The 23,545-nt window shown below is 34.5% G+C and overlaps 1 protein-coding gene across 1 annotated transcript; it reads right to left on the bottom strand.

Annotated features, from left to right (window-relative positions):
• Nucleotides 1–850: 850 nt before the first annotated feature.
• On the bottom strand, nt 851–3,223 carry LOC139855142 (uncharacterized). Its single transcript, XM_071844389.1, has 2 exons — nt 2,381–3,223; nt 851–1,354 (listed from the first exon to the last, which is right to left on the bottom strand). The coding sequence occupies exons 1-2, from the start codon at nt 3,221–3,223 to the stop codon at nt 851–853; spliced, it is 1,347 nt and encodes a 448-aa protein (XP_071700490.1).
• Nucleotides 3,224–23,545: the final 20,322 nt, after the last annotated feature.

Consider the following 23,545-nt stretch of genomic DNA (forward strand, 5'->3'; position numbering starts at 1 on the left):
TGAAGATCTAATATTAAAAATCAATTCTGGTAAACTTCATTTACATGATTGTAATAAGTAAATTATGGATATTGGTTTAAAATATATACATGTATGTATATTAGTATGCAGCATTAAACTATAGGGTTGGCATTCTTTTATGCATTAGCAACCCAGCGTCAATATACTTTGACTCCTACAGTTATGAATCTATCTCTAGGTCGTAGATCATGAAGATGTGTTGGTTGGTCCATGCTGAAAAAGTATGTAAGGGTAAATTTCGTAGAAAATTATATGCTATCTAATTATAGTAAATGCAGCATATGTGTGAACAAATATTATATGCATATATAATAAGAATTGAACATGTTAACAGGGTCTTTCATGCTACTTTAAAACATCGTAATTAAAAAAAAATACACATATAGAATATAAAACAGTAGGATGGGTCTAAGTAACTACTAAAACATATAAATATGTTAATCATAAACGTATTGCATACTGTTAGAAATATTAGAAATTAAGATTAATTAAATAATGTTGATTAATTTTAAATTATTAGATAGTGATAGTGATCGATATTGAGAGCGGAAGTTATCAAATAGAGTAGATGATGAAGACTTATTGTTTTAGTAAGAAAGGAGTTTTTTTTTATATTGAACTTGTTTTTTTTGTTGTTCTACACTTTTGCAACAAGCTTTGCCTATTTATAGGCTTCACTAAGTCGGTTTAGACTTCTCTAGTAATTACATGATATATACACCTAGTCTAATCTAGTAGTTTCTTGATTAAATATCTACTTCTAGTATATTACATGCTAAATATCTTCTACTTAATTAATTCTAGAAATATCTAGAAAAACATTATTATTTTAACACTCCTCCTTAATATTTTTAGAGGTTACTCCGAGCCTGTTGCGTAGATACTCGAACTTGGGTCTTGGTAGTGCTTTAGTGAAAATATCTGCAATCTGCTCCTCAGTTTTGCAGTATTTTAATTCGATGTCTTTTTTGGCATAGCTTTCTCGCAGAAAGTGATATTTGATGTCAATATGTTTTGTTCTGCCATGAAACACAGGATTCTTAGCGATTGCAATTGCAGACTTGTTGTCGCAGAATATTTGAGTGGCTTCATTTTGTTTTTCGCCCATGTCTTCTAGAATTCTTCTTAGCCATATAGCTTGATTAGCTGAGTTTGCAGCTGCGACGTACTCGGCTTCTGCTGGCGATTGTGCCACCGTTTCTTGTTTCTTTGATGTCCAAGAGAATACACCAGATCTAAGTGTGAATGTGTATCCTGAAGTACTTTTCATGTCATCCACCGATCTGGCCCAGTCATTGTCTGTGTATCCATGAAGCTTCGAGTCTGTAGTCGGCTTGTACCATATACCATAGTCCATGGTACCTTGCAAATATCTTAATATTCTTTTAGAAGCTCCATAATGTATTTGAGTAGGGTTTTGCATGTACCTGGATAGCAGTCTCGTTGCGTACATGATGTCTGGTCTTGTTGCTGTTAGATATAGTAGACTTCCAATGAGACTTCTGAATCTTGAAGCGTCTGCTTTCTCTGATCCATCTTCTTGTCTCATCTTCTTATTGGCAACTAGTGGCGTGGCTACGATTTTGCAACCATATAGTTTAAACTTTTTCAGGAGATTTTCCGTGTATTTCTTTTGGCATATAAAGATGCCTTCATTTTCTTGACTAATTTCGATGCCAAGAAAATAGCGCATCAAACCAAGGTCGCTCATCTCGAACGTTTTCATCATGTCTTCTTTAAACTCTTGTATCATTCTCTCATTGTTTCCCGTATATATAAGATCATCGACATACAAGGAAAGAATGAGAGTGTCAGAGTTACCTTGGGTTTTGATGTAGAGTGTGGGCTCACTTTGACTCCTCCTGAATCCTAAACTTGTGAAGTAGCTGTCAATACGACTGTACCATGCGCGTGGCGCTTGTTTTAGTCCATATAAGGCTTTCTTTAGCTTTAGGATTTGATCTTCTTTTCCTTTCTGGACGAACCCTTGTGGTTGCTCTACATATATTTCTTCTTCGAGAAACCCATTTAGAAAGGCTGATTTCACATCTAGTTGGTGAATCTTCCACCTTCGTTGAGCTGCTAGTGCCACAAGTGCTCGTATAGTATCCAGTCATGCTACAGGTGCGTAGGTTTCGGTGTAGTCGACTCCTGGTTGTTGCGAGTAGCCTTTAGCTACTAGCCTTGCTTTGTGTTTTTGTATAGATCCATCAGGGTTGAGCTTTGTTTTGTAAACCCACTTAACTCCGATGATTTCTTTGTCTTCTGGAGGATCAACTAACTCCTATGTGTTGTTTTTCTCAATCATTCTGATTTCTTCGTTCATAGCATCCACCCACTTTTCATCTTTTGATGCAACTTCATAGCTTTCGGGTTCAATAGTTGTGAAGTTGCAAGTCTCGTATATCTCTGCTAACGCTTTGAATCTTCCAGGTGTTGACTCTGGACTTGACTCGTCTTGCGCCAAAGGTAATCTTGTTGATGGAGAAGTTGGTGTAGCAGGGCTTGTTTCACCGGTACTTTCTTGTTGTTCAGAATGCTCAACTTGTAGTGGTTGTTGGGCTGGAGTTTCCATAGATATCCGAGACAGATATGTTTGTTTTTCAACTTTGTCCTTTTCCCAGTTCCAAGAAGCGTCTTTATCAAACTCCACGTCTCGGCTGATCACGATGTTATTAGTCTTCAGGTTATAGACTCGGTAGCCTTTAGACTGTATGCTGTAGCCCAAGAATATTCCTTTTTCTGATTTTTCTTGGAGCTTGTAACGTTTCTCCTTAAGAATGTGGATGTAGAAAATACTCCCAAATACTCGCAGATGTTTCGCTGATGGTTTCTTCCCACTCCATGACTCTATTGGAGTCTTGTTTTCTACGGCTTTCGCGGGACATCGATTTAGTATATAGACAGCCGTGTATATAGCTTCAGCCCAGAAACTATTTGGAAGGCCTTTTTCATGTATCATTGTTTTGGCCATTTTCATAACAGTTCTATTTTTGCGTTCAGAGACGCCATTCTGCTCTGGAGCGTAACCAACAGTGAGTTGACGTTTAACACCTTCATCTTCGCAAAATTTATTGAATTGTGTAGAGGTGTATTCTTTCCCTCTATCACTCCTTAGTGTTTTTATATAACGGCCACTACTTTTTTCTACGAAGTTCTTGAACTTCTTAAATATCGAAAATACTTCTGATTTTTCACGCATGAAATAAACCCACGTCATTCTAGAATAGTCATCGATGAAGAGAATAAAGTACCTGTTTTGGTTAAGAGACGGGGTCCTCATTGGTCCACATACGTCGGTGAGCACCAGCTCTGGTATACCTTTCGTTCTCCAGGCTTTGTCACGAGGGAAAGGTTTTCGATGTTGCTTGCCCATCATACAGCTTTCACACGTGTCAGTGATCTCTTCTATGTTCAGCAAGTCTCTCATCATATTCTTCTGTTGGAGGATTTTTAGTGCGTGAAAGTTAAAGTGGCCAAATCTTCGATGCCATAGCCATGATTTTTCAACTTGTACTTTCATGGCTGTGTCTATGATATACTGCCAGCGAAGTGGAAAGTTGCGGTTCTCCATTGGCACTTCAGCTATTAATTTGTAGTTGTTTTTCTTGTCACGAATAACACATGAATTTTCTTCGAAGAGTAAAGAGTAGCCGTGCTCCATCATTTGTCCAACACTTAGCAAGTTACTTGCTAAGCTTGGTACTAGAAGAACATCATTAACAGATCGAGTGGCGTTATTAGTTTGAACAGTAATTGTACCTTTGCCTTTAGTGTCAACAAGCGCTCCATTTCCTAGTTTGACGCGGGACTTTACGGACGTGTTGATACTATCAAATAACTTTTCATCACCTGTCATGTGGTTGCTGCACCCACTGTCGATCAACCAAGTATCATCCCTCTGTTTATTTGCGACATGGCAGGCATAGAATAGCTAATTTTTGTTCTCCGGTATATCTTCACTTTCTTCCGTGAAGTTAGCTCGATGATTTTGTTTTAAACGGCAATCTTTTTCAAGATGCCCAAATCTTTTGCAATTATTGCATTGTGGCTTCCCTTTGTGGAAATAATCTTTCTCCAAGTGGTTTGTCTTTTTGCAGATATCACATGAAGGGTAGCTTTTTCTTCTCTGATCGAACCCGGTTCTGGGTTTTTCTCCTCCTCTCGAATTTTCTTCAAGATTTCTTTTCCCCCCATTATTAGATTTTTGAGACCTTAATTTGAGTTTAGACTGAAAGGCACTTTCGAGTGAGTTTTCACTATGCCGACTCAGTCTAGCCTCATATGCTTCAAGAGAGCCAATTAATTCCGTTACTGACAGAGTCTCAATGTCTTTTGACTCTTCAATAGCGGTAATTACATGATCGTATTTCTCGGTCATACTGATAAGTATCTTTTCTACGATCCTCTTATCAGTTATGTTATCTCCATAGGCTCTCATTTGATTTACTATTTCTTTAATTCTAGAATAGTAATCTTTTACGGTCTCAGTCTCTTTCATATTTAAATTTTCAAAATCTCTTCTGAGAGTTAGAAGTTTGTCGAATCTCACCTTGACATTTCCTTGAAATTCTTCCTGAAGGATCTTCCACGCCTCCTTGGCTGTCGTAGTTCCCATGATTCGTGGAAAGATAGACGGTGTCAAGGCTTGTTGAATGTAGCCTAAAGCAGCAGCATTTCTGACTACATTTTTGTTGTATTTTTCTTTATCTTTTACGGACAGAGTTTCGTCGTCTTTTGGAGTTATAAACCCGACTTCGACAATATCCCACAAGCTTTGTGCTTGGAAATATGTCTTCATTCGGATACTCCAAAAATCATAGTTGTCGCCATCAAAGATGGGGACGGGAATATTGTACGCACCAACGGTAGTCATGGTGTATGCGAACGAACGCCCAAACAGCTCTGATACCACTTGTTAGAAATATTAGAAATTAAGATTAATTAAATAATGTTGATTAATTTTAAATTATTAGATAGTGATAGTGATCGATATTGAGAGCGGAAGTTATCAAATAGAGTAGATGATGAAGACTTATTGTTTTAGTAAGAAAGGAGTTTTTTTATATTGAACTTGTTTTTTTTTTTTGTTCTACACTTTTGCAACAAGCTTTGCCTATTTATAGGCTTCACTAAGTCGGTTTAGACTTCTCTAGTAATTACATGATATATACAGTTAGTCTAATCTAGTAGTTTCTTGATTAAATATCTACTTCTAGTATATTACATGCTAAATATCTTCTACTTAATTAATTCTAGAAATATCTAGAAAAACATTATTATTTTAACACATACATACAATAGGCAAAACACTAAAATTTTCCTGTATAATACGATAAAATATTTAACCTATGATTGTAGCGTGAACAAAAGATCTGTTTTAGAGTTTGTTTGAGACAGTTTCATTTTCAACTTCATCAATTGAAAGAAAAATATAAATAGTCAAATACACACTCAACAAAAATTCAAGCTACACTAAACCAACCCAAACAAAAATGAATGGCGCCAATATTCATCAACTTAAATGAAGCATATATAACACGGGAATTTTACCCGAAGCTTCTGGAGATGTCAAGTTCCAATTCTACTTCCAACCCAATATTTGGCAGTAGTATCTTTTACACTTTACGCCTCGTAATAATAACATTAACAATAATCATCATATCATAATGAGTATAATAATAGCGTCAATATGTAGCCTCGATGCAGCTTCACAGTGTATTCAACGAACACAAGTAAGCTTACATTGAGATTGTCCCTGTTATTACACTCAGGGATTGATGTGTAGCCAAGTTAACAAAGCCCAGATTCCATCCTTCTCACGAAAATGGTCCGAATATCAAAGATATGTAATGAAGTTAAAGCAACCCGAAAATGTGAGCTTCACATATTAACTTACTTTTATACAATAATATGTTTCTTTGGTGACTCATTTACTTACCAGCAGGTCTATTTGGGTTGTTTTTCATCTCAAATAAGTCAAACGAAGAAATTTACCTTTATTGACACATTACTTATTTAAGAGAATGGGCAATGAAAGTGTTATCATGTAACCCCAAACCAGCCAATATTACATATAGTTGCATCTGACCCATTTTATCCCATACTGTTTTATGATATAGCTTACCTGAACAACAACTTAACAGCATATTGTTTTTGGTACTCTGAATGCAATCCATCCCAGCTCCATCATCACAAAGTGCAACTTTTAAACACTATAAAAACAATAAATATTGCTTCGAAGTAATGAAATGAAGTGAAACACTAACTGATTAGTCAAACGTAGAGCCTTCAGTGCTACATTTTAAAACCTACACTTTTTTTATTAGTCAACCTTTTTTAAAATCTTCAGTGCTATAACTCCCCTGCCATCACTTCCAGCATCATTCCAAACCTTCCAAAATGGTTGCAAGAAAACTTTTTTTGATGCAAGTGTCAAAGTTACAAATTATGTTGTATACACAAATTTGTAGGCAATACGAAAAGTAATATCAGATAAAACATGAATCAAATCACCTGTCGCAACACTTAGCGTTCGAGGCAATAATATAAATGATGTTTCACAATCTTTGATGTGTTTGTCCATTCGTATTGCCAAATGTTCACTAACCTCGGCCATTATAAACAATAAACATATAATATTATCAAAAAGGATCCAAAACAGATACAACGAAGTAAATCCCACTCGTAGAAAATATCAAATCAAGTTGCCATGAATTTGAGCCCACGATAAGTGGGTCAACTTGGTAACAGGTAAACGGATGAACAAAGTTGTAGTAATGGGACAAATGTCGTTACCCCCACTTACCATATCTATGGTTGATACGCAGCACTCTTTTCAGTACGTGCAACAATTTAGCATTTAGAAAAGTTCTAAAATCTAAATCATAAACCCTAAACCCTAAACCATATACCTAAACCCTATATACTAAACCATAAACCTTAAACCATAAATTATATACACTAAACCCTAAACCCTATATTTATAGTCTAAACCATAAATTGTAAAAACAAAACCCTAAGCCCGAAACCCTATATCTTAAACCTTAAACCATACATTATAAAATCTAAACCTTAAACCTTAAAGTTCTAAACCATAAACCCTAAACACTAAATCCTAAACCTTATACACTAAACTCTAAACCCTAAACCCTATATCTACACCATAAACCCTTAACCCAAAACCCTAAATCAACCCTAAACCCTATATCTAAACAATAAACCCTTAACCCAAAACCCTAAATCAACCCTAAACCCTAAACCATCAACCCTTAACCTTACAGACTAAATCGTAAACCTTAAACCCCAATCCCTTTTAGAAAAAGGTGGTTCAACTAATGAAAGAAAAATGGATCCAGATACATTCTTATCTAAACTATAAACCTTAAGCCATAAACCCAAAACCCTAAACCTAAATCCTAAATACTATACACTAAACCCTAAACCCTATATCTATACTATAAACCATAAATTGTATAAACAAAACCCTAAAATAAACCCTATACACTAAACCCTAAAGCATAAATTCTAAAATGTTAACCCCAAATCCTAAACTGTAAACCATAAACCGTAAACCGCAAATAACAATCCATTAACCTTAAACCATTAACTCTCAACGTGAATCCTTTTAATCCAGTAAGCTTAAACCCTATATCTATACTCTAAACCATAAATTATATAAACAACCCTGTACACTAAACTCAAAAACCTAAACCCTAAATCAACCCTAAACCCTATACCACCAACCCTTAACCTTACACACTAAACCCTAAACCCTAAACCTTAAATCCTATACCCTAAACCATAAATTCTAAAATCTAAACCCTAAACTTTTAAACCTTAACCCTATAAACTAAACCTTATACGCTAAACCCTAAACACTAAACCCTAAACATTAAACCCTAAACCATAAACCATAAAATCCTAAACTCTATACCATAAATTCTAAAAACTATACCCTAAACTCTAAACCCTTAACACTAAACCGTAAACCCTATACACTAAACCCTAAACTCTAAATCCTAAACCCTAAAGCATAAATTCTCGAATTTTAACCCTAAACCACAACAACAACAACAAAACTCAATTCCATATGTGCGGGGTATGAGGGAGGTGAGACGTAGACAATCCTTCCTCTATCCTTGAATAAAGAGAAGACATTTTTTCACCCCGAGTGAAACACTCCCAAAAGTAGAGAGATTCATCCATCTCTCAATTCGACGGATAAAGAGATTGCTTCCAAGTGGACATCCGGCCAAAATGTAGGAACATAAAAAAAAAATTTAAAAAATAAAAGAATAAAATAAAATAAAAATAAATAAATAAATACATAAATAAAAATAAATAAATAATAAATAAATAAATAAAATAGTAATAATAATAATAATTAATTAATTAATTAATTTCGCCATGAAAATGGTAGATTCAAATTTTCATGGGTTATAGAACATGTCTGGAGTTCAATTTAGGCTCTAAGCGACAGTCAATACGCCAATAAATTGACGCTTACTCTTGCCTCACTTAATAGAGTCGTAATTAAAAATAAAAAAATAGTATATGTGTGTGTGTGTGTGCTCACATATATATAGTAAGCCCTAAATCCTAAATCCTAAATTCTAAACTGTAAACCATAAATAGTAAGTCCTAAATATTAAATTCTTAACCTTAAACCATTAACTCTCAACGCGAATCCTTTTTATCCATTAAGCTTAAACCCTATATCTATACTCTAAACCATAAATTGTATAAACAACCATATACACTATACTCAAAACCCTAAACCTTATATCTAAACCTTAGACCCTAAAGCCTAAATCAACCCTAAACCCTATACCACCAACCCTTAACCTTACACACTAAACCCTAAACCTTAAACCCTATCCAGTCAGAAGTACTACAAAGGGTTAGTCGATTTGACGAATAGATAATGGATATGAATGTTTAACTTGACGAATGGGGATGAGTGTTTTAACAATTGATTTATTATGTAACTTTTTTAGGGGATGATTAATGGTCGTTGGATTAAGGGGTATCCTAACGTAATCTTTCAATCTAACGGTGATTAAAGGGGTTTTGAAAATATTTATTACATAATTAAGACTCTCTTTTAATGTATAAATAAAGAGATAATGAGTTTGTTGTGTTTATCATATTGTGCTATTTGTTGGAGTATATATTTAGTTAATTTTGGTTTGACATAGTTATGAATAAGGATCATTTGTGTAGTTTAATAGATAGATTTTGCTCATTTACTTGCTTATGCATTGTATCATTTTGTTCTTTGCTTTGTATTACAGTTAATAACAGAAAATATAAGGTTGTCAAATTTGACATGTCGTTATTTAGAATCTATTAATTGTGAAATTAAATTATACATGGTTAAAATCAAGGAATGTTTGAAATTAAATAGCTGTAGTATATATTTATAGTTAATATATTGAGTTTATCTCGTGACTGATTGTTGATTGCTTAAGAATTTTAAAGGAAGTCTCATGTTCTTTTATCGACTTCATCAACTTGTAGGACATCCCTAATTGTATCATTTATATGATTGGAACGTAGGGAATGATTTTAATTAATTCAGGGTAATTTAGGGACATTATATGTAGTGACCCGAACTTTTCCATGTTTATATATATTAATTGAGATTGATATTTACATGATTAAATGTTTCCAACATGTTAAGCAATCAAACTTGTTAAGACTTGATTAATTGAAATATGTTTCATACAGACAATTGACCACCCAAGTTGACCGGTGATTCACGAACGTTAAAACTTGTAAAAACTATATGATGACATATATATGGATATATATATAGTTAACATGATACTATGATAAGTAAACATATCATTAAGTATATTAACAATGAACTACATATGTAAAAACAAGACTACTAACTTAATGATTTTTAAACGAGACATATATGTAACGATTATCGTTGTAAAGACATTTAATGTATATATATCATATTAAGAGATATTCATACATGATAATATCATGATAATATAATAATTTAAAATCTAATTTGATATTATAAACATTGGGTTAACAACATTTAACAAGATCGTTAACCTAAAGGTTTCAAAACAACACTTACATGTAACGACTAACGATGACTTAACGACTCAGTTAAAATGTATATACATGTAGTGTTTTAATATGTATTTATACACTTTTGAAAGACTTCAATACACTTATCAAAATACTTCTACTTAACAAAAATGCTTACAATTACATCCTCGTTCAGTTTCATCAACAATTCTACTCGTATGCACCCGTATTCGTACTCGTACAATACACAGCTTTTAGATGTATGTACTATTGGTATATACACTTCAATGATCAGCTCTTAGCAGCCCATGTGAGTCACCTAACACATGTGGGAACCATCATTTGGCAACTAGCATGAAATATCTCATAAAATTACAAAAATATGAGTAATCATTCATGACTTATTTACATGAAAACAAAATTACATATCCTTTATATCTAATCCATACACCAACGACCAAAAACACCTACAAACACTTTCATTCTTCAATTTTCTTCATCTAATTGATCTATCTCAAGTTCTATCTTCAAGTTCTAAGTGTTCTTCATAAATTCCAAAAGTTCTAGTTTCATAAAATCAAGAATACTTTCAAGTTTGCTAGCTCACTTCCAATCTTGTAAGGTGATCATCCAACCTCAAGAAATCTTTGTTTCTTACAGTAGGTTATCATTCTAATACAAGGTAATAATCATATTCAAACTTTGGTTCAATTTCTATAACTATAACAATCTTATTTCAAGTGATGATCTTACTTGAACTTGTTTTCGTGTCATGATTCTGCTTCAAGAACTTCGAGCCATCCAAGGATCCATTGAAGCTAGATCCATTTTTCTCTTTTCCAGTAGGTTTATCCAAGGAACTTAAGGTAGTAATGATGTTCATAACATCATTCGATTCATACATATAAAGCTATCTTATTCGAAGGTTTAAACTTGTAATCACTAGAACATAGTTTAGTTAATTCTAAACTTGTTCGCAAACAAAAGTTAATCCTTCTAACTTGACTTTTAAAATCAACTAAACACATGTTCTATATCTATATTATATGCTTACTTAATGATTTAAAACCTGGAAACACGAAAAACACCGTAAAACCGGATTTACGCCGTCGTAGTAACACCGCGGGCTGTTTTGGGTTAGTTAATTAAAAACTATGATAAACTTTGATTTAAAAGTTGTTATTCTGAGAAAATGATTTTTATTATGAACATGAAACTATATCCAAAAATTATGGTTAAACTCAAAGTGGAAGTATGTTTTCTAAAATGGTCATCTAGACGTCGTTCTTTCGACTGAAATGACTACCTTTACAAAAACGACTTGTAACTTATTTTTCCAACTATAAACCTATACTTTTTCTGTTTATATTCATAAAATATAGTTCAATATGAAACCATAGCAATTTGATTCACTCAAAACGGATTTAAAATGAAGAAGTTATGGGTAAAACAAGATTGGATAATTTTTCTCATTTTAGCTACGTGAAAATTGGTAACAAATCTATTCCAACCATAACTTAATCAACTTGTATTGTATATTATGTAATCTTGAGATACCATAGACACGTATACAATGTTTCGACCTATCATGTCGACACATCTATATATATTTCGGAACAACCATAGACACTCTATATGTGAATGTTGGAGTTAGCTATACAGGGTTGAGGTTGATTCTAAAATATATATAGTTTGAGTTGTGATCAATACTGAGATACGTATACACTGGGTCGTGGATTGATTCAAGATAATATTTATCGATTTATTTCTGTACATCTAACTGTGGACAACTAGTTGTAGGTTACTAACGAGGACAGCTGACTTAATAAACTTAAAACATCAAAATATATTAAAAGTGTTGTAAATATATTTTGAACATACTTTGATATATATGTATATATTGTTATAGGTTCGTGAATCAACCAGTGGTCAAGTCTTACTTCCCGACGAAGTAAAAATCTGTGAAAGTGAGTTATAGTCCCACTTTTAAAATCTAATATTTTGGGATGAGAATACATGCAGGTTTTATAAATGATTTACAAAATAGACACAAGTACGTGAAACTACATTCTATGGTTGAATTATCGAAATCGAATATGCCCCTTTTTATTAAGTCTGGTAATCTAAGAATTAGGGAACAGACACCCTAATTGACGCGAATCCTAAAGATAGATCTATTGGGCCTAACAAACCCCATCCAAAGTACCGGATGCTTTAGTACTTCGAAATTTATATCATATCCGAAGGGTGTCCCGGAATGATGGGGATATTCTTATATATGCATCTTGTTAATGTCGGTTACCAGGTGTTCACCATATGAATGATTTTTATCTCTATGTATGGGATGTGTATTGAAATATGAAATCTTGTGGTCTATTGTTACGATTTGATATATATAGGTTAAACCTATAACTCACCAACATTTTTGTTGACGTTTAAAGCATGTTTATTCTCAGGTAAATATTAAGAGCTTCCGCTGTTGCATACTAAAATAAGGACAAGATTTGGAGTCCATGTTTGTATGATATTGTGAAAAAACTGCATTCAAGAAACTGATTTCGATGTAACATATTTGTATTGTAAACCATTATGTAATGGTCGTGTGTAAACAGGATATTTTAGATTATCATTATTTGATAATCTACGTAAAGCTTTTTAAACCTTTATTGATGAAATAAAGGTTATGGTTTGTTTTAAATTGAATGCAGTCTTTGAAAAACATTTCATATAGAGGTCAAAACCTCGCAACGAAATCAATTAATATGGAACGTTTTTAATCAATAAGAACGGGACATTTCAGTTGGTATCCGAGCGTTGGTCTTAGAGAACCAGAATTTTGCATTAGTGTGTCTTATCGAGTTTGTTAGGATGCATTAGTGAGTCTGGACTTCGACCGTGTTTACTTGAAAATGATTGCTTAACAAATTTTGTTGGAAACTATATATTTTTAACATGTGAATATTATGTGACATATTAATCTCTTAACGCGTTTGATATTATGTGATAGATGTCTACCTCTAGAACAAGTCCCATTGACTCACCTAATAATAATGAAGAGTCAAATGTAAATTGGAATGATTCGTGGACTGATTCACAAGTTCCCGAAGAGGAACCGGAAGAAGAGTCGGAACCGGAAGAAGAATCGGAACCGGAAGAAGAATCGGAACCGGATGAAGAAATAGAACCGGTGGGGGAAATAATAAAACGGTTAAGTAAAAGAAAATCCTCAACCAACCGACCAAGGTTAATTATGGTCAATGGTGTTTCCGTGAAGGAAGCAAAATATTGGGAGGATTACCAATTCTCCGATGAATCGGATTCCGACGAGAATTCCGATGATGTTATAGAAATTACCCCAACTGAATTTAAAAAGGCAAAAGAAAATAATAAGGGAAAGGGCATAAAAATAGAGAAATCTAATTCCAACCCCGATGAACTTTATATGTATCGTCAACCCCTGAAGTCCTTAAGTTGTAACAATGACCCGGGAACCTCTAAACCACCAGGTTTTTCTAAACCAATGTGGATCACGACGGCTCGTATTAGGGGAACATCATATATCCCTAGAAACTTGGCAAAACGAACCAAAACCGAAGAAGAAGAAACAAGCGAGTCGGAATAAGATAGTTGTATTCGTGTGGTGTAATATATGTAATATAGTGTGCTTATGCTTTATGATATATGTAAAAATTGCTTGTATTAATAAGTATTTTTTTTTATGAATCTAACTCTTGCCTATTTTACAGTATAAAAACACAAAATGGATAGACAACCCAATATTTTAAGAGACCTACCCGGAGACATGATTGATGAAATCTTGTCTAGAGTCGGTCAGAATTCTTCAGCACAACTATTTAAGGCGAGATCAGTTTGTAAGACATTTGAAGAACGTTCCAAGAATGCCTTGGTTTATAAAAGGCTTTCGTTCGGAAGATGGGGGATATCACATTGGGAAATCCATAAGTTACGATGTGTTTACTTTGACGCATATATTGCGGGGAACCCAAATGCTATTTTACGCAATGGGTTAAGAAATTATTTTGACTCAATATATCCGAATATTGGACTTCGTGATTTAGAAAAAGCGGCTAACATGCAACATAAAGAAGCATGTTATGCTTACGGATTAGTAATGTTCGCTTCTCACCAAAGTGAGAACAAGAACATCGGGCTACAACTATTAAACAAAACGTTCCCACAAGTGACGGAGTCGGTAATTGGGGTAAGAAATGAGGTTTTTAGATTGTTACGGGACTGTTGGATATTACGTAACCCTCGTCCCTTTGACGACGTTACAACACGCTGTCTTATCAACGGCCATAACGGTTATGTTCCACAAGACCAAGGATGGGAAGTAGTCCTAGTAAAACCAGAATGCATGACTTGTTTCTGGACGTATGAATTACGTGTCTTTATTGCCTTTGCTGAACGACTTGTGTACTAGCTAGAATTATCTTCACAACCATCTTGTATCAAATTTATTGTGTGCTATATTTCATGCTATATGTAAAATAAGCGGTATTGTAAGTTTGTAAAATGTTGTGTAAAAGTTTGAACGTGAAATATTATTATAATCAGTTTTTCATATAGAATTGTAGTAGTTGAATTGTATATTAGCTACTAAGTATGAACTTAACGGGTAGGTACTACCCGAATTTAAACTTATAAAACGCTAATATGAAGAAAAAGCTTTTATAAATGAGTTCATATTATGCTACGAAATACTATTAACTACTCTTAATATTCTGTATGATTAACTTGTTCCATTTAACTATTTTGAAGGAAATGGCACCGACTACTCGACACACTGTGAATATGAATGAAGAGGAATTCCGTACTTTTCTAGCTTCAAACATAGCCGCAGTACAGGCTGCGCTACATACCAACAATAACCTTGGATCTAGCAGTACAGGAAATCGTGTAGGATGCACCTACAAAGAATTCACTGCCTGCAAACCTTTGGAATTTGATGGAACCGAAGGACCGATCGGATTAAAACGGTGGACCGAGAAGGTCGAATCGGTGTTTGCCATAAGTAAGTGTACTGAAGAGGACAAAGTAAAGTACGCTACGCATACCTTCACAGGTTCTGCGTTAACATGGTGGAATACCTATCTAGAGCAAGTGGGACAAGACGATGCGTACGCACTACCGTGGTCAGCATTCAAGCACTTGATGAACGAGAAGTACCGTCCCAGAACCGAGGTCAATAAGCTCAAGACAGAACTTAGAGGGTTACGAACCCAAGGATTTGATATTACCACGTACGAAAGACGATTCACAGAATTGTTCCTATTGTGTCCGGGAGCATTCGAAGATGAGGAAGAGAAGATCGACGCGTTTGTGAAAGGATTACCGGAAAGAATCCAAGAAGATATAAGTTCACACGAGCCCGCCTCCATACAACAGGCATGTAGAATGGCTCACAAACTCGGGAACCAGATTGAAGAAAGAATTAAAGAACAGACTGCTGAAGAGGCCAATGTGAAGCAAGTCAAAAGAAAGTGGGAGGAAAACGGTGATAAGAATCACCAATACAACAACAACAGCAATTACAACAATAATCGCAACAATTATCCCAACAATCGCAACATCAATCGCAACTACAACAAACGGCCCAACAGCAACAACAACAACAACAACAACAACAGCAACTACAACAATCATCCCAACAACAATAATAACCGCAACAACAACAACAATCAGAAGCAGCTATGCCAAAGGTGTGAAAAGAATCACTCGGGGTTCTGCACCAAATTTTGCAACAAGTGTAAAAGAAATGGTCATAGCGCGGCGAAGTGTGAGGTCTACGGACCAGGGGTTAATAGAACGAAAGGAACAAATGGTGTCAGAACGAGTAATGGCGGAGCAAGTAGTGTCGGAGCAAGTTATGCCAATGTAGTTTGTTATAAATGTGGAAAACCGGGCCACATTATTAGAAATTGCCCGAACCAGGAGAACACGAATGGACAAGGCCGTGGAAGAGTTTTCAATATTAATGCGGCAGAGGCACAGGAAGACCCGGAGCTTGTTACGGGTACGTTTCTTATTGACAATAAATCTGCTTACGTTTTATTTGATTCGGGTGCGGATAGAAGCTATATGAGTAGAGATTTTTGTGCTAAATTAAGTTGTCCATTGACGCCTTTGGATAGTAAATTTTTACTCGAATTAGCAAATGGTAAATTAATTTCAGCAGATAATATATGTCGGAATCGAGAAATTAAACTGGTTAGCGAAACATTTAAGATTGATTTGATACCAGTAGAGTTAGGGAGTTTTGATGTGATAATCGGTATGGACTGGTTGAAAGAAGTGAAAGCGGAGATCGTTTGTTACAAAAATGCAATTCGCATTATACGAGAAAAAGGAAAACCCTTAATGGTGTACGGAGAAAAGGGCAACACGAAGCTACATCTTATTAGTAATTTGAAGGCACAAAAACTAATAAGAAAAGGTTGCTATGCTGTTCTAGCACACGTCGAGAAAGTACAAACTGAAGAAAAGAGCATCAATGATGTTCCCGTCGTAAAAGAATTTCCTGATGTATTTCCGAAAGAATTACCGGGATTACCCCCACATCGATCCGTTGAATTTCAAATAGATCTTGTACCAGGAGCTGCACCAATAGCTCGTGCTCCTTACAGACTCGCACCCAGCGAGATGAAAGAACTACAAAGCCAATTACAAGAACTTTTAGAGCGTGGTTTCATTCGACCAAGCACATCACCGTGGGGAGCTCCTGTTTTGTTTGTCAAGAAGAAAGATGGTACATTCAGGTTGTGTATCGACTACCGAGAGTTGAACAAACTTACCATCAAGAAACGCTACCCACTACCGAGAATCGATGACTTATTTGATCAACTACAAGGCTCGTCTGTTTATTCAAAGATTGACTTACGTTCCGGGTATCATCAAATGCGGGTGAAAGAAGATGATATTCCAAAGACTGCTTTCAGAACACGTTACGGTCATTACGAGTTTATGGTCATGCCGTTTGGTTTAACTAATGCACCAGCTGTGTTCATGGACCTTATGAACCGAGTGTGTGGACCATACCTTGACAAGTTTGTCATTGTTTTCATTGATGACATACTTATTTACTCAAAGAATGACCAAGAACACGGTGAACATTTGAGAAAGGTGTTAGAAGTATTGAGGAAGGAAGAATTGTATGCTAAGTTTTCAAAGTGTGCATTTTGGTTGGAAGAAGTTCAATTCCTCGGTCACATAGTGAACAAAGAAGGTATTAAGGTGGATCCGGCAAAGATAGAAACTGTTGAAAAGTGGGAAACCCCGAAAACTCCGAAACACATACGCCAGTTTTTAGGACTAGCTGGTTACTACAGAAGGTTCATCCAAGATTTTCCAGAATAGCAAAACCCTTGACTGCATTAACGCATAAAGGGAAGAAATTTGAATGGAATGATGAACAAGAGAAAGCGTTTCAGTTATTAAAGAAAAAGCTAACTACGGCACCTATATTGTCATTGCCTGAAGGGAATGATGATTTTGTGATTTATTGTGATGCATCAAAGCAAGGTCTCGGTTGTGTATTAATGCAACGAACGAAGGTGATTGCTTATGCGTCTAGACAATTGAAGATTCACGAACAAAATTATACGACGCATGATTTGGAATTAGGCGCAGTTGTTTTTGCATTAAAGACTTGGAGGCACTACTTATATGGGGTCAAAAGTATTATATATACCGACCACAAAAGTCTTCAACACATATTTAATCAGAAACAACTGAATATGAGGCAGCGTAGGTGGATTGAATTATTGAATGATTACGACTTTGAGATTCGTTACCACCCGGGGAAGGCAAATGTGGTAGCCGATGCCTTGAGCAGGAAGGACAGAGAACCCATTCGAGTAAAATCTATGAATATAATGATTCATAATAACATTACTACTCAAATAAAGGAGGCGCAACAAGGAGTTTTAAAAGAGGGAAATTTAAAGGATGAAATACCCAAAGGATCGGAGAAGCATCTTAATATTCGGGAAGACGGAACCCGGTATAGGGCTGAAAGGATTTGGGTACCAAAATTTGGAGATATGAGAGAAATGGTACTTAGAGAAGCTCATAAAACCAGATACTCAATACATCCTGGAACGGGGAAGATGTACAAGGATCTCAAGAAACATTTTTGGTGGCCAGGTATGAAAGCCGATGTTGCTAAATACGTAGGAGAATGTTTGACGTGTTCTAAGGTCAAAGCTGAGCATCAGAAACCATCAGGTCTACTTCAATAACCCGAAATCCCGGAATGGAAATGGGAAAACATTACCATGGATTTCATCACTAAATTGCCAAGGACTGCAAGTGGTTTTGATACTATTTGGGTAATAGTTGATCATCTCACCAAATCAGCACACTTCCTGCCAATAAGAGAAGATGACAAGATGGAGAAATTAGCACGACTGTATTTGAAGGAAGTCATCTCCAGACATGGAATACCAATCTCTATTATCTCTGATAGGGATGGCAGATTTATTTCAAGATTCTGGCAGATATTACAGCAAGCATTAGGAACTCGTCTAGACATGAGTACTGCCTATCATCCACAAACTGATGGGCAGAGCGAAAGGACGATACAAACTCTTGAAGACATGCTACGAGCATGTGTTATTGATTTCGGAAACAGTTGGGATCGACATCTACCGTTAGCAGAATTTTCCTACAACAACAGCTACCATTCAAGCATTGAGATGGCGCCGTTTGAAGCACTTTATGGTAGAAAGTGCAGGTCTCCGATTTGTTGGAGTGAAGTGGGGGATAGACAGATTACGGGTCCGGAGATTATACAAGAAACTACCGAGAAGATCATCCAAATTCAACAACGGTTGAAAACCGCCCAAAGTCGACAAAAGAGCTACGCTGACATTAAAAGAAAAGATATAGAATTTGAAATTGGAGAGATGGTCATGCTTAAAGTTGCACCTTGGAAAGGCGTTGTTCGATTTGGTAAACGAGGGAAATTAAATCCAAGGTATATTGGACCATTCAAGATTATTGATCGTGTCGGACCAGTAGCTTACCGACTAGAGTTACCTCAACAACTCGCGGCTGTACATAACACTTTCCACGTCTCGAATTTGAAGAAATGTTTTGCTAAAGAAGATCTCACTATTCCGTTAGATGAAATCCAAATCAACGAAAAACTTCAATTCATCGAAGAACCCGTCGAAATAATGGATCGTGAGGTTAAAAGACTTAAGCAAAACAAGATACCAATTGTTAAGGTTCGATGGAATGCTCGTAGAGGACCCGAGTTCACCTGGGAGCGTGAAGATCAGATGAAGAAGAAATACCCGCATCTATTTCCAGAAGATTCGTCAACACCTTCAACAGCTTAAAATTTCGGGACGAAATTTATTTAACGGGTAGGTACTGTAGTGACCCGAACTTTTCCATGTTTATATATATTAATTGAGATTGATATTTACATGATTAAATGTTTCCAACATGTTAAGCAATCAAACTTGTTAAGACTTGATTAATTGAAATATGTTTCATATAGACAATTGACCACCCAAGTTGACCGGTGATTCACGAACGTTAAAACTTGTAAAAACTATATGATGACATATATATGGATATATATATAGTTAACATGATACTATGATAAGTAAACATATCATTAAGTATATTAACAATGAACTACATATGTAAAAACAAGACTACTAACTTAATGATTTTTAAACGAGACATATATGTAACGATTATCGTTGTAAAGACATTTAATGTATATATATCATATTAAGAGATATTCATACATGATAATATCATGATAATATAATAATTTAAAATCTCATTTGATATTATAAACATTGGGTTAACAACATTTAACAAGATCGTTAACCTAAAGGTTTCAAAACAACACTTACATGTAACGACTAACGATGACTTAACGACTCAGTTAAAATGTATATACATGTAGTGTTTTAATATGTATTTATACACTTTTGAAAGACTTCAATACACTTATCAAAATACTTCTACTTAACAAAAATGCTTACAATTACATCCTCGTTCAGTTTCATCAACAATTCTACTCGTATGCACCCGTATTCGTACTCGTACAATACACAGCTTTTAGATGTATGTACTATTGGTATATACACTTCAATGATCAGCTCTTAGCAGCCCATGTGAGTCACCTAACACATGTGGGAACCATCATTTGGCAACTAGCATGAAATATCTCATAAAATTACAAAAATATGAGTAATCATTCATGACTTATTTACATGAAAACAAAATTACATATCCTTTATATCTAATCCATACACCAACGACCAAAAACACCTACAAACACTTTCATTCTTCAATTTTCTTCATCTAATTGATCTCTCTCAAGTTCTATCTTCAAGTTCTAAGTGTTCTTCATAAATTCCAAAAGTTCTAGTTTCATAAAATCAAGAATACTTTCAAGTTTGCTAGCTCACTTCCAATCTTGTAAGGTGATCATCCAACCTCAAGAAATCTTTGTTTCTTACAGTAGGTTATCATTCTAATACAAGGTAATAATCATATTCAAACTTTGGTTCAATTTCTATAACTATAACAATCTTATTTCAAGTGATGATCTTACTTGAACTTGTTTTCGTGTCATGATTCTGCTTCAAGAACTTCGAGCCATCCAAGGATCCATTGAAGCTAGATCCATTTTTCTCTTTTCCAGTAGGTTTATCCAAGGAACTTAAGGTAGTAATGATGTTCATAACATCATTCGATTCACACATATAAAGCTATCTTATTCGAAGGTTTAAACTTGTAATCACTAGAACATAGTTTAGTTAATTCTAAACTTGTTCGCAAACAAAAGTTAATCCTTCTAACTTGACTTTTAAAATCAACTAAACACATGTTATATATCTATATGATATGCTTACTTAATGATTTAAAACCTGGAAACACGAAAAACACCGTAAAACCGGATTTACGCCGTCGTAGTAACACCGCGGGCTGTTTTGGGTTAGTTAATTAAAAACTATGATAAACTTTGATTTAAAAGTTGTTATTCTGAGAAAATGATTTTTATTATGAACATGAAACTATATCCAAAAATTATGGTTAAACTCAAAGTGGAAGTATGTTTTCTAAAATGGTCATCTAGACGTCGTTCTTTCGACTGAAATGACTACCTTTACAAAAATGACTTGTAACTTAATTTTCCGACTATAAACCTATACTTTTTCTGTTTAGATTCATAAAATAGAGTTCAATATGAAACCATAGCAATTTGATTCACTCAAAACGGATTTAAAATGAAGAAGTTATGGGTAAAACAAGATTGGATAATTTTTCTCATTTTAGCTACGTGAAAATTGGTAACAAATCTATTCCAACCATAACTTAATCAACTTGTATTGTATATTATGTAATCTTGAGATACCATAGACACGTATACAATGTTTCGACCTATCATGTCGACACATCTATATATATTTCGGAACAACCATAGACACTCTATATGTGAATGTTGGAGTTAGCTATACAGGGTTGAGGTTGATTCCAAAATATATATAGTTTGAGTTGTGATCAATACTGAGATACGTATACACTGGGTCGTGGATTGATTCAAGATAATATTTATCGATTTATTTCTGTACATCTAACTGTGGACAACTAGTTGTAGGTTACTAACGAGGACAGCTGACTTAATAAACTTAAAACATCAAATTATATTAAAAGTGTTGTAAATATATTTTGAACATACTTTGATATATATGTATATATTGTTATAGGTTCGTGAATCAACCAGTGGTCAAGTCTTACTTCCCGACGAAGTAAAAATCTGTGAAAGTGAGTTATAGTCCCACTTTTAAAATCTAATATTTTGGGATGAGAATACATGCAGGTTTTATAAATGATTTACAAAATAGACACAAGTACGTGAAACTACATTCTATGGTTGAATTATCGAAATCGAATATGCCCCTTTTTATTAAGTCTGGTAATCTAAGAATTAGGGAACAGACACCCTAATTGACGCGAATCCTAAAGATAGATCTATTGGGCCTAACAAACCCCATCCAAAGTACCGGATGCTTTAGTACTTCGAAATTTATATCATATCCGAAGGGTGTCCCGGAATGATGGGGATATTCTTATATATGCATCTTGTTAATGTCGGTTACCAGGTGTTCACCATATGAATGATTTTTATCTCTATGTATGGGATGTGTATTGAAATATGAAATCTTGTGGTCTATTGTTACGATTTGATATATATAGGTTAAACCTATAACTCACCAACATTTTTGTTGACGTTTAAAGCATGTTTATTCTCAGGTGAATATTAAGAGCTTCCGCTGTTGCATACTAAAATAAGGACAAGATTTGGAGTCCATGTTTGTATGATATTGTGTAAAAACTGCATTCAAGAAACTGATTTCGATGTAACATATTTGTATTGTAAACCATTATGTAATGGTCGTGTGTAAACAAGATATTTTAGATTATCATTATTTGATAATCTACGTAAAGCTTTTTAAACCTTTATTGATGAAATAAAGGTTATGGTTTGTTTTAAAATGAATGCAGTCTTTGAAAAACATTTCATATAGAGGTCAAAACCTCGCAACGAAATCAATTAATATGGAACGTTTTTAATCAATAAGAACGGGACATTTCATTATACACGTAATTTGATTTATTAGCTAATAAATGAATATGATTAATTTTGACCATTGGATTAAAGGGTAGGGTGAAGTCTTTTTTTAATCTAATGGTGATTAAGGGGGTTTTGAAAACATTTATTAGCTAATAAAGACTCTATTTTAATGTATAGTAGGATAGGATATGATAGAATAGGATATATATATATATATATATATATATATATATATATATATATATATATATATATATATATATATATATATATATATATATATAAGGGATCAAGAGAGAACTAAGGGTGGGAGAGAATCCATAGAACCTGCAGGTTGAGCTCAATCTGCACATAGATTGGGTTCAATCTGCACACAGATGGAGCTCAATCTGCAAAAGTTCTCTGAGTTCTCTTCTACCATTGGTTCTCTCTGAATCCTCACCCTATATATATATATATATATATATATATATATATATATATATATATATATATATATATATATATATATATCCTTTTGTTCAGATATTTTCTATACACACATACATATACATTCTGCTATATACAAAACTTCATCAATAGCACCAATTTCGTTCAACGTTCATTTCGGAGGTAACCCAACGAGCGACTGGAAGTCATACGTTGGCGGAACGCAAATGGAATTTAACGACGTCTATATGAATGATTTTGATTTTTCAGAGTTGAAGTTACTCAAAAAGGAAATACCGGTCCCATTTTCGAGTATTTGGTATTTAGATGAAGAGAAGACAGAAGTGATGTTCCAATGTAACGACGTATAGAATAAGCTTAAAAAACGAGCCAGTGAAAATGGTAATCGAATTT

This window comes from Rutidosis leptorrhynchoides, chromosome 6 (genome assembly GCF_046630445.1).
Source record: "Rutidosis leptorrhynchoides isolate AG116_Rl617_1_P2 chromosome 6, CSIRO_AGI_Rlap_v1, whole genome shotgun sequence".
NCBI classification, from domain to species: domain Eukaryota; kingdom Viridiplantae; phylum Streptophyta; class Magnoliopsida; order Asterales; family Asteraceae; genus Rutidosis; species Rutidosis leptorrhynchoides.